The sequence below is a fragment of the Gymnoscopelus braueri genome (genome assembly GCF_963280865.1).
Source record: "Gymnoscopelus braueri genome assembly, chromosome: 18".
Lineage (NCBI taxonomy): Eukaryota > Metazoa > Chordata > Actinopteri > Myctophiformes > Myctophidae > Gymnoscopelus > Gymnoscopelus braueri.
The window spans coordinates 17987335-18015314 of NC_137618.1; the positions used below are offsets into that span (position 1 = coordinate 17987335).

The 27980-nt window shown below is 40.9% G+C and overlaps 1 protein-coding gene across 2 annotated transcripts; it reads left to right on the top strand.

Moving 5' to 3' along the window:
• Nucleotides 1-314: 314 nt before the first annotated feature.
• ift88 (intraflagellar transport 88 homolog) lies at nt 315-27980 on the top strand. 2 transcript variants are annotated; one of them, XM_080412987.1, is made up of 25 exons: nt 315-523; nt 2603-2665; nt 2883-2942; nt 3600-3653; nt 4101-4164; nt 4648-4717; nt 5082-5172; nt 5762-5866; nt 6987-7089; nt 7761-8107; nt 9289-9359; nt 9543-9629; nt 10158-10257; nt 12599-12685; nt 13670-13856; nt 14930-15038; nt 15359-15509; nt 16251-16366; nt 17450-17502; nt 17725-17790; nt 17944-18050; nt 19695-19755; nt 21056-21073; nt 26496-26603; nt 27643-27980. In XM_080412987.1, the coding sequence occupies exons 1-25, from the start codon at nt 443-445 to the stop codon at nt 27762-27764; spliced, it is 2481 nt and encodes an 826-aa protein (XP_080269113.1). In that variant the 5' UTR covers nt 315-442; the 3' UTR covers nt 27765-27980. The 2 variants fall into 2 exon arrangements, with proteins under 2 accessions (XP_080269113.1, XP_080269114.1); XM_080412988.1 differs by lacking the exon at nt 21056-21073.

Here is a 27980-nt window from a genome sequence, read left to right on the forward strand (position 1 = left end):
ATGACAGTCATGTTTCAGGGCTATAAGCTTGTATGCTATTGTAGGCTACATCGGCTATTTTCGCTAGTTTAGATGATTTTTCGTAACCAAATCGGGCTTTCTTTACCTAAATGGTATACGTATACTGCGTGCGCGCGCGCGCGCGTGCGCTGGCCACAGCTCGCTTCCAGTTGTATCTTAGCAACGGGACAAAATAATTTTTGAGCAATTACATTAGTGCACACTAATGATTGACAGCCTTCTGACCAACCAGAAGCCAGACGAGGAAATATGTCCCGCCTATGTCGCTTTGCATTGTGGGACTGGAACGTCAACAGACGATCAGCTAGAATGATGCCTTCTATTACACGTTCTTTACCAAACCGTCTTATTGATGACAATAGCAATAGTTTTGTTTAATATTGTTGACAATAACAACAAAAGGTTTATATAACAGTGCGTCATGGAACATGTGCATCTTGCTGAAGAGGAGGATGATCTTTATTCTGGGTACAACGACTATAATCCAACGTTTGACTCCGAGGTAAATTAACTGTACAACAACATATCTCATGTGTTTACTATACCTATAATGAGTCGTGGAAAGTAAATTGATTTACTCAAGTACTGTACTTAAGTACAATTTTGAGGTATTTTTTTTACTTCCTTCAGTATTTACATTTGTTTATTTATTTATTTTTCGTTCTACTCCACTACATCTCAGGGGCAAATGTTATACTTTTTACTCCACTACAATTATTAGCAAACTTTAGTTACTAGTTACTTTGTAGGTTTTGATTTTTTTATTACAAAACATACATTAACCACTTCAGCCCTATATATTTTAGCCCTAGAATGTCTGTGATCTTACATACATTTCAAGTATTCCAAATACACAGTCATAGATCTCTCTCGGTCCCCCACTGTGTAGTGCCCATCTGCGCGGCCATAAAAGTGCTCTAAACTCCGTCTGTACTCACCCAATAATTAATTCCTAAGACGTGGAGTCATATTTTGTCCTCTAGTTTCATATCCATGTGAAAGTTCTGCCAGAAAACGTGTGTTTAGTCAAATATCTCCACTTTTTCACGAGCTGCACACGGACGAGTTCTGTGCGAAGCGAGGGGCCAGGAATGATTGCAGCACTGAATATACGTAACTTCCTTAAGGACGCACAAATGTTTGGGACACACAATTGACAGGTGCTTGTGATTGGTGCGGGGTAATGAATCATCACCTGCCAATTGTGTGTCCCAAACATTTGTGCGTCCTTAAGGAAGTTACGTATATTCAGTGCTGCAATCATTCCTGGCCCCTCGCTTCGCACAGAACTCGTCCGTGTGCAGCTCGTGAAAAAGTGGAGATATTTGACTAAACACACGTTTTCTGGCAGAACTTTCACATGGATATGAAACTAGAGGACAAAATATGACTCCACGTCTTAGGAATTAATTATTGGGTGAGTACAGACGGAGTTTAGAGCACTTTTATGGCCGCGCAGATGGGCACTACACAGTGGGGGACCGAGAGAGATCTATGACTGTGTATTTGGAATACTTGAAATGTATGTAAGATCACAGACATTCTAGGGCTATATATATTTAGGCCATTTGAAAATCTTGCAAGCTCACTGAGCTTGTAGATCTGCTATTTTCAAAAGATTTGTTTTGTATATGAACATGAACTTGTGAAATGGGACATTCTGCACAATGAGTAGCCTACTTTAAGTATATTTTGATGCCAATTTTGTACTTTTACTCAAGTTTGAGTACAGGATTTTTACTTGTAACGTAGTATTGCAGTAGTATTGATACTTTTTTTTATACTGCCTGTAATGCATAAGAAATTATACTTGATGATTATAATGTCTATTAAAGGTAGGGTAAGTGATTGTGTTGTTGACAGTAAGTTAATAGCTGTTGTTAAAATAAGCAAATAGTTCTATATTCTGATATTAATCATTGCTATACTAGAGTGTTTGTTCAGTCTCCCTGTCTCTCCAGCTCTTTAGTAAGCAGGAGATGCATTTTGAGATCTACCAATTTTTTCCACTCAGGAGAGAACTCATAACACAGGATACAGATTAAACAAGTGAAATTGGAAGTGATGACACAAATAAATGAGCAGACACAATTGGAACTGGAATACTAACATTGAAGCTGATAAATGGGTACTCTCTCCTGATTGGCTGAAATTGGCAACCGATCTGAAGATGTCTACAATTAATGCTATTTTTGTGTGTTGTGGAAATATGTCAAGAAGGGTGCCCAAAATCCAATAGTTGACAACCTCAACATTTTAAGGCATGACATTATGTCACAGAGCCACTGGCTGAGCGTGGGCGGGGCAGCATCCTTCCATGTGAGCTAAATAGCCCGCCTAGCAAGTAACAAGGCGAAGGCAATCATTCGATGTTCTGCATTTTGCAAGAGAGGCATCATCTCCCTCCATAATGCCAAACAGCTAACACAGGATCCGGGTCTAAGTTCCGATGTAATATGTTGGATAGAGTATTGAAAACATCTCCCCAGAGCTTGCCTTTAACCTTTCTAACAATTTTGTTTGTGTTAACCAAAAAAATATCACTTTAATTACCTTTTAATTATCAACCATATTATTATAGGAGCTGGACAACGATGCAGGCTTTCAGCAAGCAGTGAGGACAAGTCATGGGAGAAGGCCCCCTGTAAGTATACACTCTGTGAACTCTGTGTTCTAATTTATATGAGAGACTCAGTGACATTTTTCAAAATAAAAAAAAGAAGTGACGCGCTGTGAGCTTGTATATCTGCCATTTTTGAATAGCCAACGCTAAAATCTAAAATGAGTAATGGGTTAAACAAGAATATATACAATATGAAGTTATTTATTTAAATAGGTGTAACTTAGTCTTTTTTTCCCAGATGACTGCCAAGTTTCCAGGGACAGCCATTGGGGGTCGGCCTATTGGGACATCTTTTGGAGTAAGTTTAGTGTATAGTGACATGGATGCTTGCCTTTCATACCTTGAAACTGCTGCAATCTCTGTAAAAAAATATTAGATAGCATCATGTGTCATAAGTATTGAAACATGAAACATATACCATCACAGACAATCTCAATAATAATTTTTGTTCAGAGCCAGACAGCCAGTAGGGCTTTCTTGTGCATGCTGCCAGTTGGCCAAGAACCTCTATGCTCATTTATCTTTCATTTTGTAGTGGAAGCGAATGGCGGTTGAGTCATATGTCATAGATATGTCATAAACAACTGATGTCATAGACTGTCCACTTGAAGTCCAAGATCAACGTGAAGCCATGCCATTATTAGGCCCCGTCTTGTTTGTTTGTCTCAACCACTTAATCCCCATATGGGTAACCGGAGTCCCTCAGGGTCTCAATACTAGTGTCTTTTCTGTTTTCTGTTATTGTGGGTCTATTTTCGCTGAAAATAGCCGCTCTACAAGCTCAAGCTTGTCGATCCTATTTTCAGCAAAAGCTTTCCCGTTTAACAGGTAATTGATTTATCTTTTCATTGCATTCTGATGTCCATACTTCATGTCTCATACTTAATGACTATTTGCAAGACTTTGAACGTGATGAAAACTTGGTCTCTAATCTTGTAAACGTTGTACCTTTCAGTCTCGAACGGCTATGGTATCTTCAATGGGCAGACCCATGACTGGAGCTGTGCAGGTGAGACAGAGCATCAGACTGTGTATCACAATGATTATCATTGGATTTCTTTCTTTATCAAACACGCACGCACGCACACACACAAACACACGCATGCATGCACTGGCATCCCTATTGTGGGAATTTCATTATAGGCACATTTTTCTAATTAATTTAGAAAATATCAGATCTACAAGCTCAGAACGTGTCGCATAGTGACACCATCATACAAGGTACAAGTCAGGCTTAACCATTAAGGTTAAGAATGCATCATGTTAAGTGCATTGGAACTACTTTTGCTTATTGGGGTCAGTCACAGAGGTGTATTAAGTAACCCTAAATTATTAAAGTGAAGCATAATGGCCTACCTCTCAGTGGCATTTCAGATAGGTAAGACAAACTGTATCGATGCTTTACTGATAAAATAACATAACAAAAACCTCATGTCCTTCATGTGCGGTATGCCAGGATGGAGTATCAAGACCTATGACTGCAGTCAGAGCTGCTGGTTACACCTCATCTTTGACCAGAGGTAGGTGTTATTGACCAGAGGTGCGTGTCATTGACCAGATTTAGGTGTCAGTGATCAGAGTCTCAGGTGTTATTGATCAGAGGTACATGTAGGTGTTATTTAGCGGGCCGTAGTCAAAGTGGAGTCACAGTCAGAGGTTTTCAATGGGCATGAAACCCTAGGGCCAATTTTATGGTTTGTTTTCCTGTGGAGGTTTAAAAACTACAGAAGGGTAAAAACATGGCAAGCTGTATGTATAGTATACCATGATGTAAACAGTGCAGATGGGTGTCTTAGAATTAATTAGGCGTGCCAATGTGACAATACTGTTGACTACATTGGCACACTGTTACCCAGGCAAACAGTGAAGGGTTGGCAGTGACAGGGGCCACAGTAGACATGAGAAATACTACTTTGGGAAGGAAATTGGCAAAACGGAAAAGAAAAAGCAACCTCTGGTTACAATCATTCAGTGTTTTTACAACTTTTGTTGACCATTTTCAGGCTCAACATTTGACCCACTGGGCCAGTCCAAAGGACCTGCACCGCCACTGGAGCCCAACAATGAGGACACGTAAGTTTTCGCCTCAGTCTCAAACCACCTAGTTTCTATTTAATAATACCTGAAAAACTGACAACTTTCAGGTTTTCTCAGATGTAAAAGAAACGAGTCCTTAAACTCTCTTACACCAAACTACCTCCATAATATATCAGTCAAATCATGACTAATCTTGACAGACCGTGGTGTACATGAATTAAAGTTCTCAGTAGTCACAACTGACTTCAGTCATTTGGATTCGACAGAGGCCATGATGTCTTATAACTTTAATAACACTGTTGCTCTGCACCATGTGGCGGGTAAAGTCAAACCCTAACCCTATAGTATAGAATACATGTTCAGAGGCATCTCCCATAAATCCCTAATGGTGATCTTGCAGGCCTGAAGAGAAGATCAAGATCCTGGAGAGGAAAGTGAATGACCTGATCGAGGAGAGCTGTTTGGCACACAGCCTGGGAGCCCTTCAGCTGGTCAGACTCTTGTCATTCACTGATGTACTGGATGGAAATGTTTCCCGGTGTTGAACGCATGCAATGTAGTGATACGATGGGACTCGGAGGGGTGTTTAATTTGGGGGTGGAGGTGGGGTCTGTCTCACTATGAAAATAAGTTGTTTAAAAATAATAATAAACAGACTCTAGAGCTCAGTGGTTCTCAAGTTGAGGTCCAGAGACTCTCAGGGTGACAAATGGACCCTTAAAAATCTGTAAATCCATTTGAATACTCTCAGTGTTATAGTGCTCCTTGAAATGAAAGAGTATGAGAACCACTGTTCTTCTGGAATGTAGGGTGATTTATTTGCTCTAGCTATCGTTACTTCTGACCTCTTGATTGTGTGTGTGTGTGTGTGTGTGTGTGTGTGTGTGTGTGTGTGTGTGTGTGTGTGTGTGTGTGTGTGTGTGTGTGTGTGTGTGTGTGTGTGTGTGTGTGTGTGTGTGTGTGTGTGTGTGTGTGTGTGTGTGTGTGTGTGTGTGTGTGTGTGTGTGTGTGTGTGTGTGTGTGTGTGTATAAAGCATATATATGCAGTAATGTATAATATGACCGTATCCCTTTCTCCAGGCACTTGAAAAAGCCAAAGAAGCAGGGAGAAAGGAGAGAGCTCTGGTGAGACAGAGAGAGCAGAGTGGCAATGGAGACCACATTAATTTAGACCTCACTTATTCGGTGAGTACTTCCCATGTAACGCCACTGTACTACGCCTGGGCGATATATCAATATTATTGCTGTCCGGCAGGAACCAGCTAACTCAATTTTTCCACTTTCAATTTTTTTCCCATAAATCAGTGCTATTGAACACCCTTTATGTCTGTGTGTTGGTAAAAAAAATATTGAACCAATGAAAAGTATTAAAAAGTGCTTCTGACAAAAGCAGCTAACTCCATTGGATCCTCAAACTTTCTGCTAAACCAGCTAACTCCAGCAAAGGGGGGTGGAGTTAGCTGGTTTTGCTGACTCCAGGCTCCACCCCCTTTTGACCTCCAACCTCATTGTGAGCTTGGAGGTCCATTCAGCTGTTCTTATCAATGATGAACAAAACCTCCTAACTGCACTTTTTGTTTAGTTTTTTTTCATTTCCTGAACATGAACATTTTGGAGTTAGCTGGTTCCTGCCGGACAGCAGAGATATTGATATCGTGATATGAGACTAGATATTGTCTAGGATTTTGGGATATCGTAATTTTGTGATGTTGCACAAGTGTTGTCTTTTCCTTGTTTTAATTACTTATGCCCTATTTTATACTTTCAAAACCCTTAGAAAGTCCACAATATGTCGTGATGTGCCTTGTTGTGAGCCTTTGTAGATCGGCTACTTTTGCTATATTTGAAACAAAAGGAAAGAAAAAAGATTGATATCAATATCAAGTTATTTTGTAAAAAATATCATAATATTTGATTTAGTCCACTTAGCCCAGCCCTTCACTGTACTACAGTACATACCGGTATCATGTCTTAACACCACTGTACTATATCATGTGCTTAACTTCAATATACAGGATATACTTTAGGTTGTCTTTTACGCTGTTAGCTGTTTTACAAAACTGTAAAGACTTCCGTTTTCCCTGAAAGTAACATGGCAAAACAAATGCACATAGTATAACAAGATTCCTTTCTAAACCCCTTCTGTTGACCAAAATTCCCATCAGAGATGGCTTTTATACAGATGAATGGAAACGATTCTGACGATAATTCAAAAAATTCTTATCTCAAATATTTGTGAACGGGCGATTATGTAAAAATTGTGACAGGCCTAATATACTGTATATGCTATTGTCTTCTACTGCAGGTTCTGTTCAATCTAGCAAACCAGTATGCTAATAACGACATGTACCCAGAGGCCCTGAACACCTATCAGGTTATCGTGAAGAACAAGATGTTCAGTAACGCAGGTGAGTACGGCCCGATGCATAATTTGTCGCACGGCGAAAATAGTTGACCTACGTACAAGCTCAGAACATGCAATGAACTTGTTGGTCTGCTATTTCCTGTGCACAACGCTGCATAAATTTGGCATACCGCTGATGATGGGGAGACCACTCAACTAATAGTTCACCCCCAAAATTACTTTTTTTCCTATCGATTAGTCACCCCATAGAGACTTGAATTCATGGATATTTTTTTGTTTTTGTCGCATTCCTAAGCCAATAATTTGATGACCGGCAGCGGTTCCGGTAGGAGACACAAACAGTCCTTTGTGTCTCCTACCGGAACCGCTGCCTACCGGTCCGCTGGTCATCAAATTATTGGCTTAGGAATGCGACAAAAACAAAAAAATATCCATGAATTCAAGTCTCCATGGGGTCACTAATGGATAGAAAAAAAGTTTTTCTTTGGGTGAACTATCCCTTTAAGCTGGGCTCACACTACAGAAGTTTTAAAATCCTAAATTATTTTGAAATCGGATTGCTTCACACACAAAGGCAGATTCCTCTTCTCTGTAAATCTCTACCACATTTTAAAATAGCTACTAGCACCCCTAAAATATAATCTCATACAAATAAAACACCTGCATACTGCGACTATCCTTTCCTTTGTCCCTTCTGTCTTTCCGTCTCTCCAGGGCGCCTTAAGGTCAACATGGCCAACATCTACTTCAAGCAGAAGAACTACCTGAAGGCCATCAAGTTCTACCGCATGGCGCTGGACCAGATCTCCAACACGCACAAGGAGATGAGGATCAGGATCATGCAGAACATAGGTGTGGTCTTCGTTCGCATGGGCCAGTACTCGGACGCCATCACCTCCTTCGAGCACATCATGAGCGAGAGCCCCAACATCAAGACGGGCTTCAACCTCATCCTCTGCTACTACGCCATCGGAGACAGGGAGAAGATGAAGAAGGCCTTCCAGAAGCTCATCAGTGTGCCTCTAGGCGTCGACGAAGACGACAAGTACATTTCTACCAACGTGAGTTCCAAATGCCATTACAACTCTCCTGGGTTCATAGAGGTATCTATCTATGGGTGTCTTGGGTGAATCCCACCCTCCCTGGTTGTAGTGTTTATATTTTATGGTTAAAACAAAAAACAAAAAAGTGAAAAGGTTAAATCTCTATATTCAGAAAGTAATCATTGCTATAGAGTGTTTGTTCAGTAACAGGGGTCTCCCCATCTCTCCAACTCTTTTAATAAACAGACAATACAATTTCAGGTGGGTTACCAATTTCATCCAATCAGGCAAGACCAAACATTTATCAGCTAAAACTTTACAGTGTTCCAGTTCCAATATTGTCTGCTCACTTCCTTGTGTCGTCACTTCCAATTTCACTTGTTCATCCTGTATCCTGTATGAGTTCTCTCTCCTTATGGGATACCATTGGTATCCAGACTTGAAAATGCATTTTCAGTTTACTAAAGAAAAGAAGAGACAGGGAGACCCCCTGTCACTGAACAAACACTCTATAGCAATTATTGCTATCAGAATATAGAGCTATTTAACACTCATTAAAAAATAAAATAATGTGGGATTCAAAGCCAGGTTCCCTGCACAAGCACCACAATGTCTACTGTTGAGCAGTAAAGAGCTTGTTTGAGCAGAGGATAAATTGTGGTTTGACTTTGATGCAATACCTCTTGTCAACCAGTAGGTGTCCTACTCGACCACAGGATGTATAAATATCTCCATAGAAGAGTAGGGAGTTTAACTCCAACCGATGCAGTTGTGTTAGTTGTATTGTATCAACATACTGTACCATACAGATTGGCCAGAATATTCTTTTTATGGAACGCGGATTTAAAGAAACATTTTGCCTTTTGTTTTAAACGCAAGGAGCTCTTCTAAAATGCTCATCCAAACGCTCTCTCGGTGAGCAGATAAAAACACCAGCCGTGCGCGGCTAATTGCAGAATAGACACTTAGCTGTCATTGAAAACAGTTTAAAACATACACTGCGCTCAGGAAAAAAACAGACCCTATCTCGTCAGCACTCGGATGTTCAAAAAAACTAAAAGGAAATTTATATTATCGTCACAATATTGATATATCAACGTATTTGGTCAAAACATAAGTGAAACTCCTCACTGTCAGGTGAAGAGAAGCGGTTTGTGACTCCATATGCTTTCTCTCTTTGTGTGTTCATCTCTTTTCAGGACGACACCAGAGCAAATATGGTAATTGAGGCTATTAAGAATGACAAGCTTCATCAGATGGAGAGAGAGCGGTGAGCAAAATACAATGCTACCTGCCACCTGTTGAAACCTCAGCAACAGTTTGAACACAAACACATTACAGTAGTACATCTGTATTTGGAAAACAAGACATAAATGCAATGTTGGCGTAACTAAGAGATTAGCTGATATACTAGCTTTCCTCATCCCACCCTTTTGTGTTGTTTGACACACAGGAAAGCCCTGGCTGAGAAGTACATCATGACCTCTGCCAAGCTCATCGCCCCGTCCATAGAGAGCTCTTTTGCTGCAGGATTCGACTGGTTTGTGTTTTATTGTATTTATATGACATGGGCTGAAATTAATTATCGATTATTTTTGTAGAAATGTATTATTCCATCGATTACTTTTTCGATTAATCGAATAATTGGTAAGCACAGTTTTGTGATATGATCAATGATGCAAAAATTTGAATTTAATCATTTATAATCGACTAAATTGATTAGTCTGACCACTATTTTTTTAGCTTAGCCAAAAAACTGTGTTGCACAAAAAAAGCTAAAATTGCCAATTTCAAAGCTCACAATGTGACTCGCTGTGAACTTGTAGACCTGCTATATTCGCTTTTTGAAAATTAAACGTGTTAAATTGCTTTATATTCTGTCCATCTCTCCTATTTAGTACACATGAAATTCATTTTCAGATTGGGATGCCAATTTGATCCAATCAGGAGAGAGAAACCCACAAAGCTAATTTCTCAGTTCCAATTTTGTCTGCAATTTGTTTTTGTTTCGTGCACTTGCTGAATTTGATAATGAAGGTAATGTAAATGTGTCTGTTGTTGCTCTTAGGTGTGTGGACATGGTGAAGAGCTCTCACTATGTAGAGTTGGCCAATGATCTGGAGATCAACAAAGCTATCACCTACCTGAGACAGAAGGACTTCAACCAGGTCAGTTAAGTTAAGCCCACTGACCCCCATAACTCTGATAGTGTACAAGTGAAACCACCTGTAAGGGTCCACAATGTTTCCGCTTGACAGCAATGACATCCTCCCACGTGCGTTTACAAACATTCACGTTTATTTTTCCAGAGAGGTCAGAGCGCACGGTCGCCTTTAGTACGCTGCCCCTGGAGCCCTTTTGTGGATTCAGTCAGTGCCTTGCTCAAGGGCATAGAGTTGGTAGGCATCGTAGACCTTCCACCACCTGTGTATGCACCTCTGCCACATATACAGGGATTAGGAGTCATATTTTGATGTTACATGATTGCTTTCTTTGTTGTAGCTATATCTAGATCTAGATATCTGTCAGTAAAATTAATGAACCACATTCATATAGTCATAATCACTAATGTTAATTAGACTACAAATAACATGGACAAAATCCATACGTTCTTAACCAGTTTCAACCTGGCATCCCTATTTTTTTAACAAGCTAGTAGATTGGTATAAATCAGGCTTAAATGGTGAAGATGAGTGGTATTGTCCTTTTCTATAAATGTATGTACATGCTACACTGTTGGGCCTACTGTACCTGTACTGTTTTGTTTTGCAGTGTTTCCTGTGTACTGTTTATGGTGCTGTATTGAAGGCTTCAACTATCGATTACTTTCATTACTGTCATTATTCTATAAATACATTTTTTAATTAATCGAATAATTGAGAAGCATGTTTTTTATACGTATTTTTTATTTTGTTTTATATCGACGAATCAACAAAACATTCTAATTGATGTTGACTAAATCAATTATTATCTGTTAACCACTTCAGCCTTATTTTATACTATTTTTAATTTTATGCTAATCTGCCACTGTCACTATTTTTGCCATTGTATTTTTAAAATAAAATGAAGAGAATAAGAAAAAATCTGAAAAGAATCTAAATTATTTTAGTAGATTAATTATGTATTATTTTATAATAATTTAAATCGATTAGTTTCATAAACTGTTGCACCTATCTGTACCAACTGGTTGCATTGATGTTGCAATGTGTGCAGTGCATCTTGTATGGGTTTTGTTTTGCTGTGTGTTAACCGCTTATGGTACTGTCTTTGTGTCATTCCATGACGGGGTGCAACAATTGATTAACTAATCAGCCAATCAATTTTTATAAAATAATAGATTTTCCCAAAAAAGAAAGATCTACAAGCTCACAATGTGACGCGTTGTGAGCTTGTATATATAATCATTATCCAAAGCAAAGCACACTTCTCGATTATTTGATTGAAAAAATAACCGTCGAAAGAATAATCATGGCCCTAGTTCCATGTATGACAGTTTGTTGCATTGCTGTTGCTAGTATGTCTGCTGTGCATCTATACTGTACGCCCTTCTCACTCCCTCCATTCTGTCTTGTTTTGCCTTGCCCCCCCCCCCCCCCCCGTCCACCTGCATTTCCATCTGCATGGCTAAAGGTTGAGGTATGTGTGCCTGTTTCATTGTTTCATTGCAAACTGCATGGCTAAAGGTTGAGGTATGTGTGCCTGTTTCATTGTTTCATTGCAAACTGCATGGCTAAAGGTTGAGGTATGTGTGCCTGTTTCATTGTTTGTGTGCATGTCTGGTATATTGTTTGTGTTGCACGGTTTTGGATCAAGTGTCAACATGCTGTGTGCTGTTATTAAAAGTGCTGTACGTTTTATGTTTTGTTTTGTTAAAAATGTAAAGCTTGATGTTCTTGCTATAGAGTGTTTGTTCAGTAACAGGGGTCTCCCTATCTCTCCAGGTGTTTAATAAACATAAAAATACATTTTCAGTTTCATCCAATAAGGACGAGACCCATTTATCAGCTTACATTTTATTGTTCCAATTTTGTCTACTCATTTATTTGTTTCATCACTTCCAATTTCACTTGTTTATCCTGTATCCTGTATGAGTTCTCTCCCCTGATTGGATGACATTGGTATCCCGACCTGAAAAGGTATTTTCAGGTATATTAAAAATATACCTGAGGGGGGGCTTTTATGCCTTCATTTGACAGGACAGTAGGCTGACAGGAAATGGGGAGAGAGATGGGGGGGGGTGACACGCAGAAAAGGTCGTTGGGATCGGGAGTCGAACCCATGACATGCTGTCAGGCTGGATTACCAGCCTAGGTGCCCTAGACGGTTACGCCAACCGTCTGGGCCGCTTTCCCGGTTTTAATGGGTTAAGTAGGCCTCCATACCCAATATCACAGTATCTGTTCTTGGGATATTCTTCCATAGCTACATCCCTGGGCTACTACACTAGCATAAGGTCATTATAAAGTGCGTTGTTGCTATAATATCTCTCTGTGTTACCTCTCTGTACAGGCTGTTGATACACTGAAGACATTTGAAAAAAAAGACAGCAGAGTGAAGAGCGCCGCGGCCACCAACCTCGCCTTCCTCTACTTCCTGGTATGATCCCGCCCAGTTCATTAATATCAATCGCTCTCAACTTGGTGTACCAATTTTGGGAATGTCATTATAGCTTGTCGATCGGCTACTTTCACTTCTTTTGAATAGGGTGTAGATGGTTAATTCTACCAAATGCCATTTATACACAGAAATTATGTAGACGTATAGTCAATGAGAAATAGTTTGTCAGTGTTGCTGAAGTTGCTTCAGTCCCTGAAGCTGGCAGCATACTCCAAAAGAAATCAAACTTTTTCAGCTTGCCGTCACAAACAAAGTTGTCTGAGGGCGAAAGTATTTTTTCACTAGCTGCGGCTCGGCTTTGAGTTCTGAACGTTGCAACGCTTTACCGCGGATCTCCACATGAACTTACATGAACCTCCAACGTACTTTGACATCATTTGTCTGGGAGGTTTCAACCATTTCTCGCGACAGACACAGTGCACAATGTGTGTGCTATCTCTCTCCATTACTAATTACTTGTCATCTCGTTGTGTTTGTAGTCTCTCAGAGAGAGATTATAGAGGTTTGTACCAACCTAACCTCAGCCAACCTTCAAAACTGTCCATGGTGCGTTGTCGGCAGATTGCAGAAATAAAACAATATAAATTATGAGAGCACTCACAATGGTGTTTCAGCAGTGATGTCCGGCTAGTTGGAAAATCTTCTTGTGAAAGAACTGCCGAAACAAACTTCAACAAGGCACCGAAAAACTTTGGACTTCAATTGGAGTATGCTGCTGGCTTCAGTCCATATTTACAGTGATTTTCTGTCCCATGGAAACATGACAGAAATTTTTCATGAATCTGACACTGTAGATTGTCTATGTAGATGAAAAAAAGTAAAATAATGTGCAAGTAGTATAAGTCCCCTGCCTTCACTTGCTACTACAAAATACACAAACTATGCATGTGACAAACATTTACCACAGTGGTTCTCAAAGTTTTTAAAGATTTTAAGTGTGAAACCTACCTTTGACCCCTACAGGAGAAAGACTACGAGCAGGCGGAGCGCTACGCCGACCTGGCCATGAGCGCGGACCGCTACAACCCGGTGGCGCTCATCAACAAGGGCAACACAGTGTTCGTCAAGCAGGAATATGACAAAGCTGCAGAGTTCTACAAAGAGGCCCTGAGGAATGACTCCTCCTGTACAGAGGCCCTGTATAACTTAGGTCAGTGGTTCTCAACATTTTCATGTCAAGGACCCCCAAATTGATATGTATTAGGCCGCAGACCCCCATTTGAAAGGATTTTGTGCCAGGGACCCCCATAAAAGAAGATTTCTCAATATTTTTGTCAACACAATATCTTTCACAAATAGCATCTACAAGCGCACAACGCATTGCATCGAAACGTGTTGTGAGCTAATGAAAAGTTAAATAGGGTTTAAGTGTTTAAACTGTTCTTCATTTTGCTGGGGACCCTCTGGAACCCCACAAGGACCCCTTGTTGAGAACCACTGACTTAGGCAAAGCCCTATCAACTGTAATGATGAATGCAAGTCGACCTGCAACTATCCATTATTATCATACGATCAAGAAGCACGTCTTTGTTTTTTAATCATTCTTTTACGTTTTCTTTTTAGATATCAATGAATCAATGCAAATAAATGTATAACAGATTATTCTATAATCCACTAAATCGATTAGTCTGTATGCAAGCTCACAGCATGTCACATCAAGTTGTGTTTATAGATGTGCTATTTCTGGTATTTTATGAACATTTTAATTGAAATCTGTCCAGCAGAGGTTGCTGAACACTCCAAAACAAACTTGGGCTAAAATGAAACCCAGCCATGTGGCTCAACCACACCTCTAGTATAGGTTGACTTTATTTTGTATTATTACTATTTAGAGCTCCAACTATTGATTATTTCCTTATCGATGAATCTGTCGATTACTTTTACGATTAATCAAATCATCTTGATTCATATCAATGAAGTTTTACTTCGCCTCACAACGGTGTCGTGCAAAATAGTGAAAATAGCTGTCTTCAGGCTCACAACGCGTCGCATTGTGATGCTTTGTGAGCTTGTAGGTTGGCTATTTTCACTATTTTTGCCTATAATCATTAATCGATTATTCTATTCAATTATCAATATGTTTTTTAATAATCAATTAAATCAAATAGTTTGATTAATAGTTGCACCCCTATTGGTATGATTAGTATTCAGCCTGCCTTGACTTTGAAAACGCTGCAGACAGTTGATTCATTGACAGATTGGTTGTCCCGCCCTCTCACCCAGGCCTGACCTATAAGAAGCTGAGTCGTCTAGAAGAGGCTCTGAACTGCTTCCTGAAGCTCCATGCCATCCTCAGGAACAGTGCACAGGTCATGTACCAGCTGGCACACCTGTATCCTACTGGTTGTGTGCGTGTGTGCGTGTGTGTGTGTGTGTGTGTGTGCGCGCGCTTGTATTACCATATTTATTGTCTCTGTCGGGTGGAAACCTCACATATCCAAAACTGTTACTTTTCACGATTAAAATGCAAGAATAGAAGATCTTCGCGCCACCTTTTGAGCTTGTGGATCTGCTACTTTTGATGCTTTTGTGTGACTGTGGTATGATCAAGTAGGGCGTTAATTTACAACAAAATAAAAGTTTACCCATCTCATTACTTACGAGAACCGTGCAACTGTCTACGTTTTGTCCTTGACACACGTTGTGTTCCAGCTATGAGCTGCTGGAGGACCCGCAGCAGGCCATCGAGTGGCTCATGCAGCTCATCAGTGTCACCCCCACTGACCCCCACGTCCTTGCTAAACTGGCAGAGCTGTATGACGGCGAGGGGGACAAGTCCCAGGCCTTCCAGTACTACTATGAGGTAGCATATTATACCATAAGTCCCATTTAACTTTTTATAAGAGCTCAAACGATATCAGATTTTTGGGTCCGAGGCCAGTCACAATTGTGGACAGTCCTAGACCACTGATTACTGATGTTTTGACCAATATTTTGTAAAAAGAAATATATTTATATGCATAAACACAAATAACTTTTTGATAGACACAAAATAAACACACAAACTAACATTTATTTTATTTATCCACTTAAGCCCTATCCAAAAAGTTTCAAACATTTCCTATAGACAAGCTCACAACGGGTCCCCCCGGGGTCCCTCTACACCCAATATCTTTGTTGAATATAGCGGATCTACAAGCTCACAATGCGTTGTGCAGCGACGTGTTGTGAGCTTGTATATATGCTATTTATACCGATTAGGGACGGTAGGGTTCATGTGGTTTTAAAGTGGTTTTAAATATTGCTATAGATGTTAACTTGGCTGCGTATACAATGTAGATTTCCAGTACAGTACATACATCTTTAAAGGTTGCAAGCAACAAGGTTTTCGGTCAATGGTCTAAATGCTGTTTGAGAGGCTTTTACCTCTCAAACAGTAGAATCCTTTAATAAAAAACCCAAAACAAAACATCACTTGTCCACTGTAGTTGTTGAAAGTCCCCCATCCCAACAGTATGAGCATGTGTTTTCATTTATCGGTTCATATAATATTGAATGGTACAGCTGTGTGTGTGCGTGTGCGTGTGTGTGTGTGTGTGTCCAGTCTTTCAGATATTTCCCCTCCAACATTGATGTGATAGAATGGCTGGGAGCGTATTACATCGACACACAGTTTTGTGAGAAGGCTATTCAGTACTTTGAGAGAGCCACACTCATCCAGTAAGTACCAACCAGTCCCTATAACTTGGCACAGGTTCAACGTGGGGCCTGTGGACCACCAGGGGTCCATGAGGCTGTTCCAGTGGGTCCCCAGCTAAATTATTTAAAATTGTATCAAAATTTGTTTGGCCACTTTAACTCATTGACTGCCAGAGTTAAAACCTCGTTCATAGCAGCCCTTGCCAGCGATTTTCGTGTTTTTTTGTTTCGTTATTTTGTTATTTAATTCACATCTAGAAAGTCTGGCTTGACACTTGAATCGTTTTGATCGTTCCACCACTAGAGTGCAGCACATACCAAGCTTGATCGCCTCTCGATCACACTCGCCCCCTCCCAGACCCACTCACACAGTGAAACACATGAACCGGAAGTGAAATGTCTCAGATTCTGTTATCGGCGAAAATTACTTTGTGATACACAACGGGGATGACTGTTCGTCACCCAGACCATAGATTATAGGAGGGGAGGTCTCCGATCGTTTTTCATAGCGTGTGAAAAACCATTTGTTTCCCTATTATGGTCGAAAATGACTGGGGGGAAAAATGTAAAACCGAAAACGGAACCCAAGTCATGGAACCGGATGCAGTGGTGGTTGAAGTAAGTGGAACCCGAAACTTAGCCTGATTCATAACAGAATAGCGTGATCAGAGCATAAAGATCAATAAAGACCATAGATCGCATTAACGCGATCCTGGCGGCCAAGCGCGCTATTTATTAGATCGCGTTAATGCGATAATGGCGGCCAATGAGTTAACCCTAAAAAAACATCTAACACATCTGCAATTTTTTTCTGCTATTTTTGACATTTCTTGAATAAGTTTGAAAATGTTCTCTCACAGGGTCCCTGGCACAAAGTCTTAGCAGATGGGGGTGTCTGCGGGCTGTGGCCAAATACTGTACTTGACATGAAAGTGTTTGAGAACCACTGGCTTAGCATAGGGGTTCTCAAACTTCCCAAACGACAAGTGTTTGTTTATTCTGTGTCTTTTCTGGTCCTGTGTGTATTTATGCTGTGTTTGTTTGTTCAGTGTGTATTTGTGCTGTGTGTTTGGCCTATAACTTTATTCTCACTTTATTTTTCAGGCCAAACCAAGTGAAGTGGCAACTAATGGTGGCCAGCTGTTACAGGAGAAGTGGTAATTAGGAGTATATTCTTTGCTAATTATCACCCTGGCCTTCCTAATTGTATATACGTACTAAAGTATATACGTACGGCTTAATTGGTCAAAAGAGAGTCATGTCAGGTTCATTGACAGAAACAGATTCACAGAAAACACCTCCTGTAGCTGGTTTATGTAAAGTGAATTAGCAGCATTTTGAATGAGCTACCCTGAACGTGGTTTCTGGTCTTCTCACAGGGAACTACCAGAAATCCTTGGAGACGTACCGAGACATCCACTGCAAGTTCCCGGAAAATGTGGAATGTAATTCATCTATCGTTTGATAAGAAACCTCTCACACGGACGGTACTCTAACTAATGCTCTGAACAATGCTAACTGACGGTGCTAAATCGATGTGTGTGTGTGTGTGTGTGTGTGTGGTGTGTGTGTGTGTGTGTGTGTGTGTGTGTGTCCAGGCCTGCGCTTCCTCGTCAGGCTCAGTACAGACATGAACTTGAAGGAGGTGCAGGAGTATTCCATCAAGCTGAAGAAAGCAGAGAAGATGAAGGAGATAAAAGAACAGGTGGGGAGAAAGCAGCCACGCGTTTTGCGCGGCGTTTCGAACTTGTACATCTGCTACTTTTGATGCTTTTGTGTGACGCTGTAGGATGATCAAGTAAGCATTAATTAGGAAAAAAACACAAAGTTAAAATATGGAGATAAAGGATAATTCCTTTTAACAGGTCGTTCATGAAAGTCCTTGCGGTCTTGTGTCCAATGAGAACCTGTGAGCAATTAGGGGTTAAGAGTCTTGCTCAGGGACAAATTTCATTTCATCGACACATATGCTGGCCTGGCCTGGAATCGAACCTGGGGGTTCGATTCCCAAAAGCAACGAGTGTCTCATTCTGGACACTCTGACACTGAAGCCTAATTTAGACTTTGTCGTACGACTGTGTCACTCACCAAAAATAACCAAGTTTATGCTTATGTGATATTTTTGAAAACTTTTGGAGTAAAACAAAATAAAAAATAATTCAAAATTTCCCCTGAAAATCAATTATTTTATTAAAAACGATAAAAATAAAAAACAAAAATATGTTGTAATCTATAAACTATTCCATCTATTAGTTCGATTTACTGTTGCACCCCTATCTGGTTCCCAGATTAATTCAAATGAAAAGTAACACATGCTAGTAAATACGGAGAACAATACACCCAGCCGCCACTTCGAGTTCTGACATTGCTTGGAATGGGCCAGAGGTCCATGCTACCCCCCCCCCCCCCCCCCCCCCCCCGATCATCATGACAAGAGTAGCCATGTTTCCACAAGCCAGACAGCCAAATCTCTCATTTGAGAGTCCCAGACTGGAAAGGTTTGAGGAAAACCGCCATCCACCCTCTCTCTCTTCGTCTGGATGATTGGATGCTGGCTAGAGCTGTGTGTCTTGGCCCTGTGGGGACATTCCTCTGAGGAGAGCGACATATCCAACTATCACAACCAGCTGCTCTTAAATCAATACAGACACCTTGTTGGAACGGGAGGGATGGTCCCTTGTAGGAGGGGGGGGGGGGGGGGTGCATAGTGTCTGCTGGGAACGGAGATCGAGAGAAAGAGATTATGACAGAGAGACAAATGGTCACCATAGTTATAGATACATACACAGACAAATAGAGAGAAAGAGAGAGAGAGAATATATACCAAAAATATATCCAAATTGAAAGTTAAAATCATAACTGTCTTAATCTTGCTCATGTTGGTTAATAGATTTTTTTTCTTAAATATGTTTTAATGTCTTCTATATCAATGCATTATTTTTTATTGACTAAATCGATTAGATTGATTAACCACTTAATCCTGTATTATATTTCATTGTATAATGGTAGTGCACAAAAATAGATAGCTCACAACGCATCACATCACGACATGTTGTGAGCTTGTAGATCTGCTATTTTAATAATCATTCATTTATCGTAATCGAGGCAAAACGTTTAAAATAACCGTGTTATTGATTTGAAGTCATATCGCCCAGCCCTGAGAGAGAAAGATGTAGGCTCGTCTCTGTTCTGTGTAGGCACAGAGCGTGGGATATTTAAAACAAAATATTAATTATTTCTTTCTTTCTTTTCTTTCATATCTTGCCTCTCTCTATCCTTCCATCTGTCTATCCATCTTACTTCCTCCATCTGTTTCTCTTTCTCTCTCTCTCTCTCTCCGTCCCTGCAGAGGGTGAAGTCATCGAGGGAGGGCAGTGCCAGAGGTCGCAGAGAGGGCAGCGCCAACAGTGGTGAGTGAAAACTGTTGTAACTCATAATCTTTAATTGTTCTCCATGCACCATCATCTTCATCATCAGCGACACACACACACACACACACACACACACACACACACACACACACACACACACACACACACACACACACACACACACACACACACACACACACACACACACACACACACACACACACACACACACACAGAAGAAGAAGAATAGCAGCAATTGTATGTCATGTCAAGTTTGTCAAAGATGTCCTACTTGTAAAAAGGTGTGGTTCCTACTTGTAAAAGGTGTGCTGTACCAGTGTGTGTGGTACTGTATGTGTTTAGATCACACAAGGATGAACACTCAAGTGGAGTCCACACCACAACTATTATTAACTCTTATGCTCACATAATTAGCATTATCGTTATAGTCAGGGTTCCATTAGTAAAAAAACAAAACAGAAGGGGGCATATTTGTTGTGTTAATGTTAACCACTTAAGCCCTATATACTTCATTGTGCGACAAATAGTGAAATTAGCTGTGAGCTTGTAGAAATTCTGACAAACCAAGCACCGCGGATTGATTAATTAATTGGTTGATTCAGGTGCGTTGTCTGCAGTGGCCCAGTATTGATAGCAGCAGTCATTATTGAATAATAACAGAATGACTGCTGAATTCAGTGATTGACCAATCGGAATGAAGCATTCAACCAAACCATGTAATAATAAATCAGACATAACACTCTCGGGTCACAGTAACCTAGCAAGAAGACGAATTGGACCAGCTGGATTGTAAGGTTCCTCTAGGTCCAATAGGCTTCGCTACACTGGCTCTGACAATGGAAACAAGTTTCACCCACCGGCACCGCAAGCAGGTTTATCAGGCACTTGAATGCATTACAAAGACAACACAGATGCACTACCCACATGCCAAAAAAATGTCTTGGCGAGCCCCGGTTCGTCTCGGCTGTGTAACTGGAAGACTGTAATGTTACGTCAAGCACCTGCTAATGTGCCTGTCTGTCCGCCTTGCCATTTGCCAAGAGTTCCATTACTCCCCTGTGGCTTGATGTTTTGGATCACAAAAAAGGCTTCCAATGTGCTTTTAATATTCTGTAATCTTTTTGATGCCAAAAACCAAAAAAAAAACGAACAGAAAATCGGATAAGTAGAAATGCTTATGGGAATCTGTTCAGTGTTATCAAATTGTCCTGGTAGAATAGCTGTGTGCCCTAACAAGCAAGTCAGAACTGTTAGGATGTGGTTGTCTTTAGAAGCCGAGTGATCATTCACCTCTTTATTTTCTCTTCTGGCACTGCAGAGGTGGAGGTCAAAGCAGGTGAGAGAGTGAAAGTGACTCAAATCATATCTCATCAGTACACATAATGCATCGCATGGCTCCAATTTCCCTCTTGTTCCCTTATCTGTGACTGTGATTAGTGCTGTGCTTTTTATCAGAGATGTTCTACCTTTTGAACATCAAGAACCCCCAGTTTGATATGCATTAAGCCACATACCGCCAATCTCTGTGACTGGGACCCCAAACTACACTGTACAATTCTCAATGTTAATTTAGTGTACAAATGGAACTAGGTCCATTTGGTTCCATTTGTACATTCTGAGTTACAGACCCGTAAGGGTCCATTTGGACCCCTGGTGGTCCCCGGACCTGATTTCATTCCTTTCATTCCTGCTTTCATTCCTTTTTTCTTTCCCGCTTTCTTTGTGCAATGCCTCCCTCCTTCATTATTTTCTCATAGTTTGACTACTTTATTTCTTCTGCTTTCTGCCTTTGTGTGTCTGTCGCCCTGCCCAGTGTCTCACTCCGAGGCTAAAATGCAGAGTCCACTGCTGGACTCAGGGAGAGGTATGTACCATTAGTTATACTTGGTTACACACGGGTGTCGCGCAGCGAAAATAGACGATCTACAAGCTAGTAATGCGCTGCGATTGTGTCTTTTCGGTGCACAACACCGGAGTGCAACTAAGTTTAAATCAAGCAGGCATTGTAGCCCCCAGCGTAATGATCACCATAATGTTGCTATTTGGGTTTTCCAGACTGTATTCACCTCCAGCTGCTTATCGTAGTGCAGAGTAGAACATTCTTGTGACCTGAACTGAAACCCTAGAAGGTTCTGTTATGGTCCGATCCATGTCACGTTCGTTTCACTGTCACTAGTGCAGCCTTTTTGTGCGCTTTGTATCCCATTACTGAGGCCATCATTACGAGACTGTCAGCTTTCCTCGTCTGTTGCTTTGGGATAGACTTGTTCACACATTTTTGATGATATCTCACCATTTTGGGAGGGGGGAAAAGTTAAAAAAGAAGGGGGAAAAAAATATATATACATACTTTTTTTAAGTTGTTCTGAATTGAATACATTCAAATAAGTATTGCCACAGTGCCAAAATATTACAATTATAAACTGTAAAAGCTACATGAACAGTGATATACTCCTAGTCTCCTACACTTTATCAGTTGTGCAGCCCTATTCGATTCCAAGACCATAGGATAGTACAGTATATGTAATACGTGGATTATTTTTTTATCTGGTTTTCTGTTGAGGGAGTCACATTCCACTAAGAGAGCGAAACAAACGTAGAACTGCTTTAATATGTTCTGAGAGGCCCAGAATTCCTCTGACAGGCTGCTGTGATCTCAGCCTGTTTCCCTCTCTCCCCGACACTCCTTGTCTGCTCCAGTCAATGTTTGCACTGAGAGACCATAGCAGACAGACTGACAGACGAGGAAGCAGGGGGAGGATGAAAATTGCTTTGAGAGAAAGCTGAGAAGGCCACTACTATTGAAATGCACCTGATAGTTTTCCCTCTGTTCTGTAAAGTCTGTCTGTTTGTGGTACACTGCACTCCCTGGTGTGTGAAGAGAGGTTGTTATTCTCCAAAACGTACTCTAGGCTTGAGGCGGAGAAGTTTGTTTTTCACATGCCTCGAAAATGACGTCATTCTCCAATGGAAGGCTTGTAAAACTGCCACCTCCATCCGAGAGGTTCACGAGTCAACAGAGCAGATATCAGACTCTCACAAAGTCCATCATGTGCTGTTAGGGACTTATTTCCCTCTGTCTCCATTTATTTTCCTGCTATGCTTTGGTGTAATGGCACTGCATCTTATCTTTCCTGTATTTCATCTCTGAGGAGATCAACTCTACTCCTCTCAGAACACCAGACCTGGGTCAAATAGTATTCTGCATGTTTGCATGTTTGTTTAATCTCCTTGGAGGACCAGATGGGCTGGCGCCATTCAAAGAGCATATAATGCAGTAATCCCCACCCGTATGGCCCTGCAAGAATCAGAACCATCTTTATTGTCACATTCAGATGCATGGTGAATTGAGGTGAACTTGTGATGTCATGACTCCTTAGCATTTACACTTCTGTTGAGGCTTAGTCATCCAGCTATGAAGCTCCACATTAGGGGTAGGCCTGTTGCAATTATTTGAGATAATCACAATTATTTTTTGCATAATCGTCATCGTTTCCATGTTGAAAGATTTTCACACATTTTCAAATATAAAATGAAATTATTAAAAAGATAAAGATAATTCCTTTTAACAGGTCGTTCATGAAAGTCCTTGCGGTCTTGTTTCCAATGAGAACCTATGTGAGCAATTAGTGGTTAACTCTTTGACTGCGGACGACGCGATAACGCGTCAAGTGCTACTTTGTCCAGTTGGCCGTCGACGCGCTGGACGCGCTGGACGCGCGTTCATTGTTTAATCTCTGATTGCGCTATGCTGCTTAATATTCAATGTTATTCTCGAGTTCCACTTACTTCACGGACATCTGCATCCGGTTTCATGACCTGGATTCCGTTTCCGGTTTTTGATTCTTTTCCCCAGTCATTTTCGTCCAAAATAGGTAAATAAACGGTCTTTCACACGGTATGACGGACAAACGGACAGTTTCTCTTCTATAATCTATGGTCTGGGTGACGATCAGTCATCGCCGTCGTATATCACAACGTAATTTTCGCCGATCAAAACAATGGGGGGGACGTCACATCCGTTTTCATGTTTTTCCTTGTCTAATCTATGAAGAAGGGTGAGAGAGACCCAACGACATGATCAAAGCTGTCATGTGCTGCGCTCTAGTGGCGGATTTGTGCTGGGTCTTTACATTATGTGTCATTATTATTTTCATGAGAAAAATTCAAAATATAAAAATAAAAAAACACGAAAATTGCTGGCACTGGGGGAGTACTTTATGAAAATACTCTGGCAGTCAAAGAGTTAAGAGTCTTGCTCAGGGACAAATTTCATTTCATCGACACATATGCTGGACTGGCCTGGAATCGTACCTGGGGCAACCAGGGCCTCTGGCTCCCTAGGCGGGCTCACTAACCACTCAGCTATGGCCGCCTCGTAATTGAATTATTATAAAATGTCTTTGTATATTTCAGTTATTTGTCATATCTGCCCTGTGCAATTTTTGATCACGAAGCCTAAAAGGCTTCATAATGTTCAATGCCAAACACACAATTAAATCGTCAATCTAAATGTGTAATCGTGACAGCCCTAATTACGGGTGCAGCAGCAGTTAATCAAACGAATCGATTTAATCAATTACCGTATAATAAATCATCTATTTTGTTAAAATAATAAAAAGATGCTTCTTTTCTTTTAATGCAATAGTAAAAATAGCATGATCTGCTATTTTGCATGACACCATTGTGTTACAAGGGTTAAGTGGGTTTAAGCTTAAGTGGTTACTCAGACTTATACATTTAGTCAATTATAATTCAACGTTGATTCGTTGGATTAACACCCTTTACGTCTGTGTGTTGATTAAAAAAATATTGAACCAATGTAAAGTATTAAAAAGTGCTTCTGACAGAATCAGCTAACTCCTTTGGATCCTCAAACTTTCTGCTAAACCAGCTTAGTCCACCAAAGGGGGGTGGAGTTAGCTGGTATTGCTGACTCCAGGCTCCACCCCCTTTTGACCTCCAACCTCATTGTGAGCTTGAAGGTCCATTGAGCTGTACTTACTGTATCAGTGATGAACAAAACCTCCTAAAGCCACTTTTTGTTTTGTTTTTGTCATTTCCTGAAAAATGTACATTTTGGAGTTAGCTGGTTTCTGCCAGACAGCAGAGATATATATATATATAATTCTATTAATCGAAAAAGTAATCGATAGAATAATCGGTAAGAAAATAATGGATAGTTGCTAGTCCACATATTGTCTATGCCAGCAATAGTCTATGTGGACAGGGATCAGGATTAAATGCACCATGAACTACGCACTCCCTTTTCTTCATTCTGTACCACTTTATATTGCTCCAAGTGTTCTATAACTTGCTGTGTGGGACGGGTGGCATAGAGGTAAAACCCTCGCCCACCACCGCAGACGCCTGGGTTTGATTCCTCCACGGTACCTCCGGCATCAACGAACACAGTTGTCAGTGTTTGCAGAAGGGGATTGTGTCCGCATACTGGTCTGTTGTCTGTTAAAAACTTAAGTGTTGTTTAACTTATTCTGGTAAAAAAAAGACTTCCCTGTGCCTTTAGACAGGAGCCAATAAGTCTGTTTTCTAGGCTAGCAGAGAGTAGTTAGAGCCAGACCGATATATCGGCCATTATTTAACTTTTTTTCGCTTTGGCAATTCTGCAGCCGATGTGTCCTGATTTTGAACCACTTTAAATCTGTCAACCCTAATTGAGGTACGGTATGTCACTATAGCAAAAATAGCAGATCTAGCTTGTTGATCGGCAATTTTTTTACAAGAATAGGTTAATACGTGGTTAATAGAATAAAGTTTAGTTTTCTGTATTTATTTTATATATCAAAACATTATTTGTTTATTTTTATATATTTCGTTTTGCGTATAAATTAAGTGTTCTAACTTTAATCAAATATGTTTTTCAAATTGATGAATATCGGTCAAAACATCAGTAATCTGTGGTCTAGGACTCTCCAAAATTGAGATTGGCATCGGTCCCAAAAATCTGGCATCGGTCGGGCTCTACTGGTAGATAGTGACAACTTCAGCTGGGAGAGAGAGAGGGAGGGGAGGGGGGGGGGTGTTTAGTGCTGTGAGGGACAGCGGAGGATTGGGGCCTCTTACTACTTCCTGTTTTTGTGCTTTTCCACCACTGGGTTCCAGAGTTTCCAGAGCTACCTGGCTGCCAGATGTTCTGGTGATCGTTATCACTCCTCTGTCCCTTATGCTGCATTCACACTAGCGGCGACAAAAGCTACAAAACGGTCAAGCCGAGTCGCCATTGAAGTGTTGCTCACGCCACACACGCAAAGGGTAGGGATCAATAGCACAGGGAACTGGCTACAGCACAAAAAAAAAATTCTTTATTTGTTGAATGGTGCGAGAGGGTAAGTGGGTGGAAATGGTGAAACAAAACCATATGATTGATTGACACTTCACTGTGTCACTGGAGCGCTGAAAAAGGTTGAAACCAGCTCAAGTTTGTTTTTGTAGCCTGGGCGTCGCTTTGTAGCTTCATGCCTCTGGCTTCCATTGAAAATGACTTGTAGCCTGTCGCTTTGTCGGCGCTAGTGTGAACGCAGCGTCAGTTCTCTGGGGCGCCCTCTGCTGTCAGCCTGTCATCTGTGTCATCAGCCAAGAATGAAGCACGCCGAAACCTATTCATACGAATGCCCAAATAGATACATCATGTAAACATGTTCACACACACACACACACACACACACACACACACACACACACACACACACAGTAAGAAAGTAAGCTAATCGTGTTTGTGTGTGTATACACGTATACAGATAGCAGCCACAGCAGCAGTGCCAAGGGCGAGCGGCTGAGCGCCAAGCTGAGGACACTTCCTGGTTCCAACGAGCCATATGAAGCCAGCAGCCAGCAGAGAGACCTGGGTGAGGACAGCCTCTCAAACCTCTTTTCCTTCTCATTATTTTGTTTGATCCTATGAATCAGTGCCCAGAAATAAATCTTACGCCGATTTGTTCCATTTCTTCCTGTTCTTGGTAGAGCCGGACCGATATATCGTTTAGGCCGATATATCGGCCATTATTTGACTTTTTTGATGTCATCGTAATCGGCAATTACGCACCCGATAACACATTGGCTGATGCGTCCCGATTTTTTATCACTTTCAACTTGGCCTCCCTAATAATTTGGAAATGTCATTATATTTTCAAAAATGTCCAGAAATAGCCGATCTATAAGCTCACAGCATCACATTGTGAGCATGTTGATCGGCTATTTTTATTTCATTTTTGAATATGGGCTTAAGTGGTTAAATAAAAAGGTATTTTTTTATTTGCTTATAAGTTAAATGTTCTCAAATAGAAACTATGTTTTTTCATTTTTTTATTGATTAGAACATTTTGCCGTTTTGGACAAAATATCAGTCAAAACATCTAGGACTCGAGATCGGTAGACCCAAAAATCTGTCATCGGTCGGTTTCTAGTTCATGTCATCCGTCTCTCTCCCCGCCCTCCTCCAACTTGCTGACAAACAAACAAAGTGTCATTTCTTTGTGAACATATGTGCTGCAGATCTGATCTACTCACATTGGAATCAGATGTTTTTACTTTTGCTTTAGTATTTGGTTTTATACTGGGCCTGTTGTGAGTTGTGAATTATTATACACTATTCTGTTCTGTTCTCATTTCACCTCTGTTCCCTTTAAATATTTTGCACCCTAGCCTCCCCATTCTGGGCAGGTCATAATTTTTTTTTAAGAATTTTTTCAACTGTTGCACTTCTAATGTGATCCCACTGAGGAAACGTAGCTGTAAATGTTACATTCTGTAGTCAGAATATTGTTCTTTTCTCCCAACCACTGTGTGTGTGTGTGTGTGTGTGTGTGTGTGTGTGTGTGTGTGTGTGTGTGTGTGTGTGTGTGTGTGTGTGTGTGTGTGTGTGTGTGTGTGTGTGTGTTCGCGTAGATGCTTCCTACGTTGACCCACTGGGACCTCAGGCGGAGAGACCAAAGACGGCAGCTAAGAAGCGTGTGGACGAGGATGACTTCGGAGATGGCGAGCTGGGAGATGACCTCCTGCCGTTGTAACCATAGACATAGCATAATGTAGACACCACATTGGCCACTGGACCGGTGTACGCCAACACCACCGCCATATTGTCAGGGGAAACCTGCCGTAACTCCACTGCAAGAAATAAGCCTGAGTTGTCACATCACAGGTGTGAAAACGTGGGTGAAATAATTTTTCGTACGAGCTCCCATCATTTGTAGCTTTCAGGAGAGGGGAGAGGAATGGCAATAGAA

Excerpts from the sequence above, each read along its gene's own strand:
- ift88 (XM_080412987.1), top strand. The coding sequence starts at position 443 with ATGGAACATGTGCATCTTGCTGAAGAGGAGGATGATCTTTATTCTGGG. Across the intron at positions 16,367-17,449 it reads GAGAGAGCCACACTCATCCA|GCCAAACCAAGTGAAGTGGC; the intron begins GTAAGTACCAAC and ends TTTATTTTTCAG. Across the intron at positions 18,051-19,694 it reads TGAAGGAGATAAAAGAACAG|AGGGTGAAGTCATCGAGGGA; the intron begins GTGGGGAGAAAG and ends CCGTCCCTGCAG.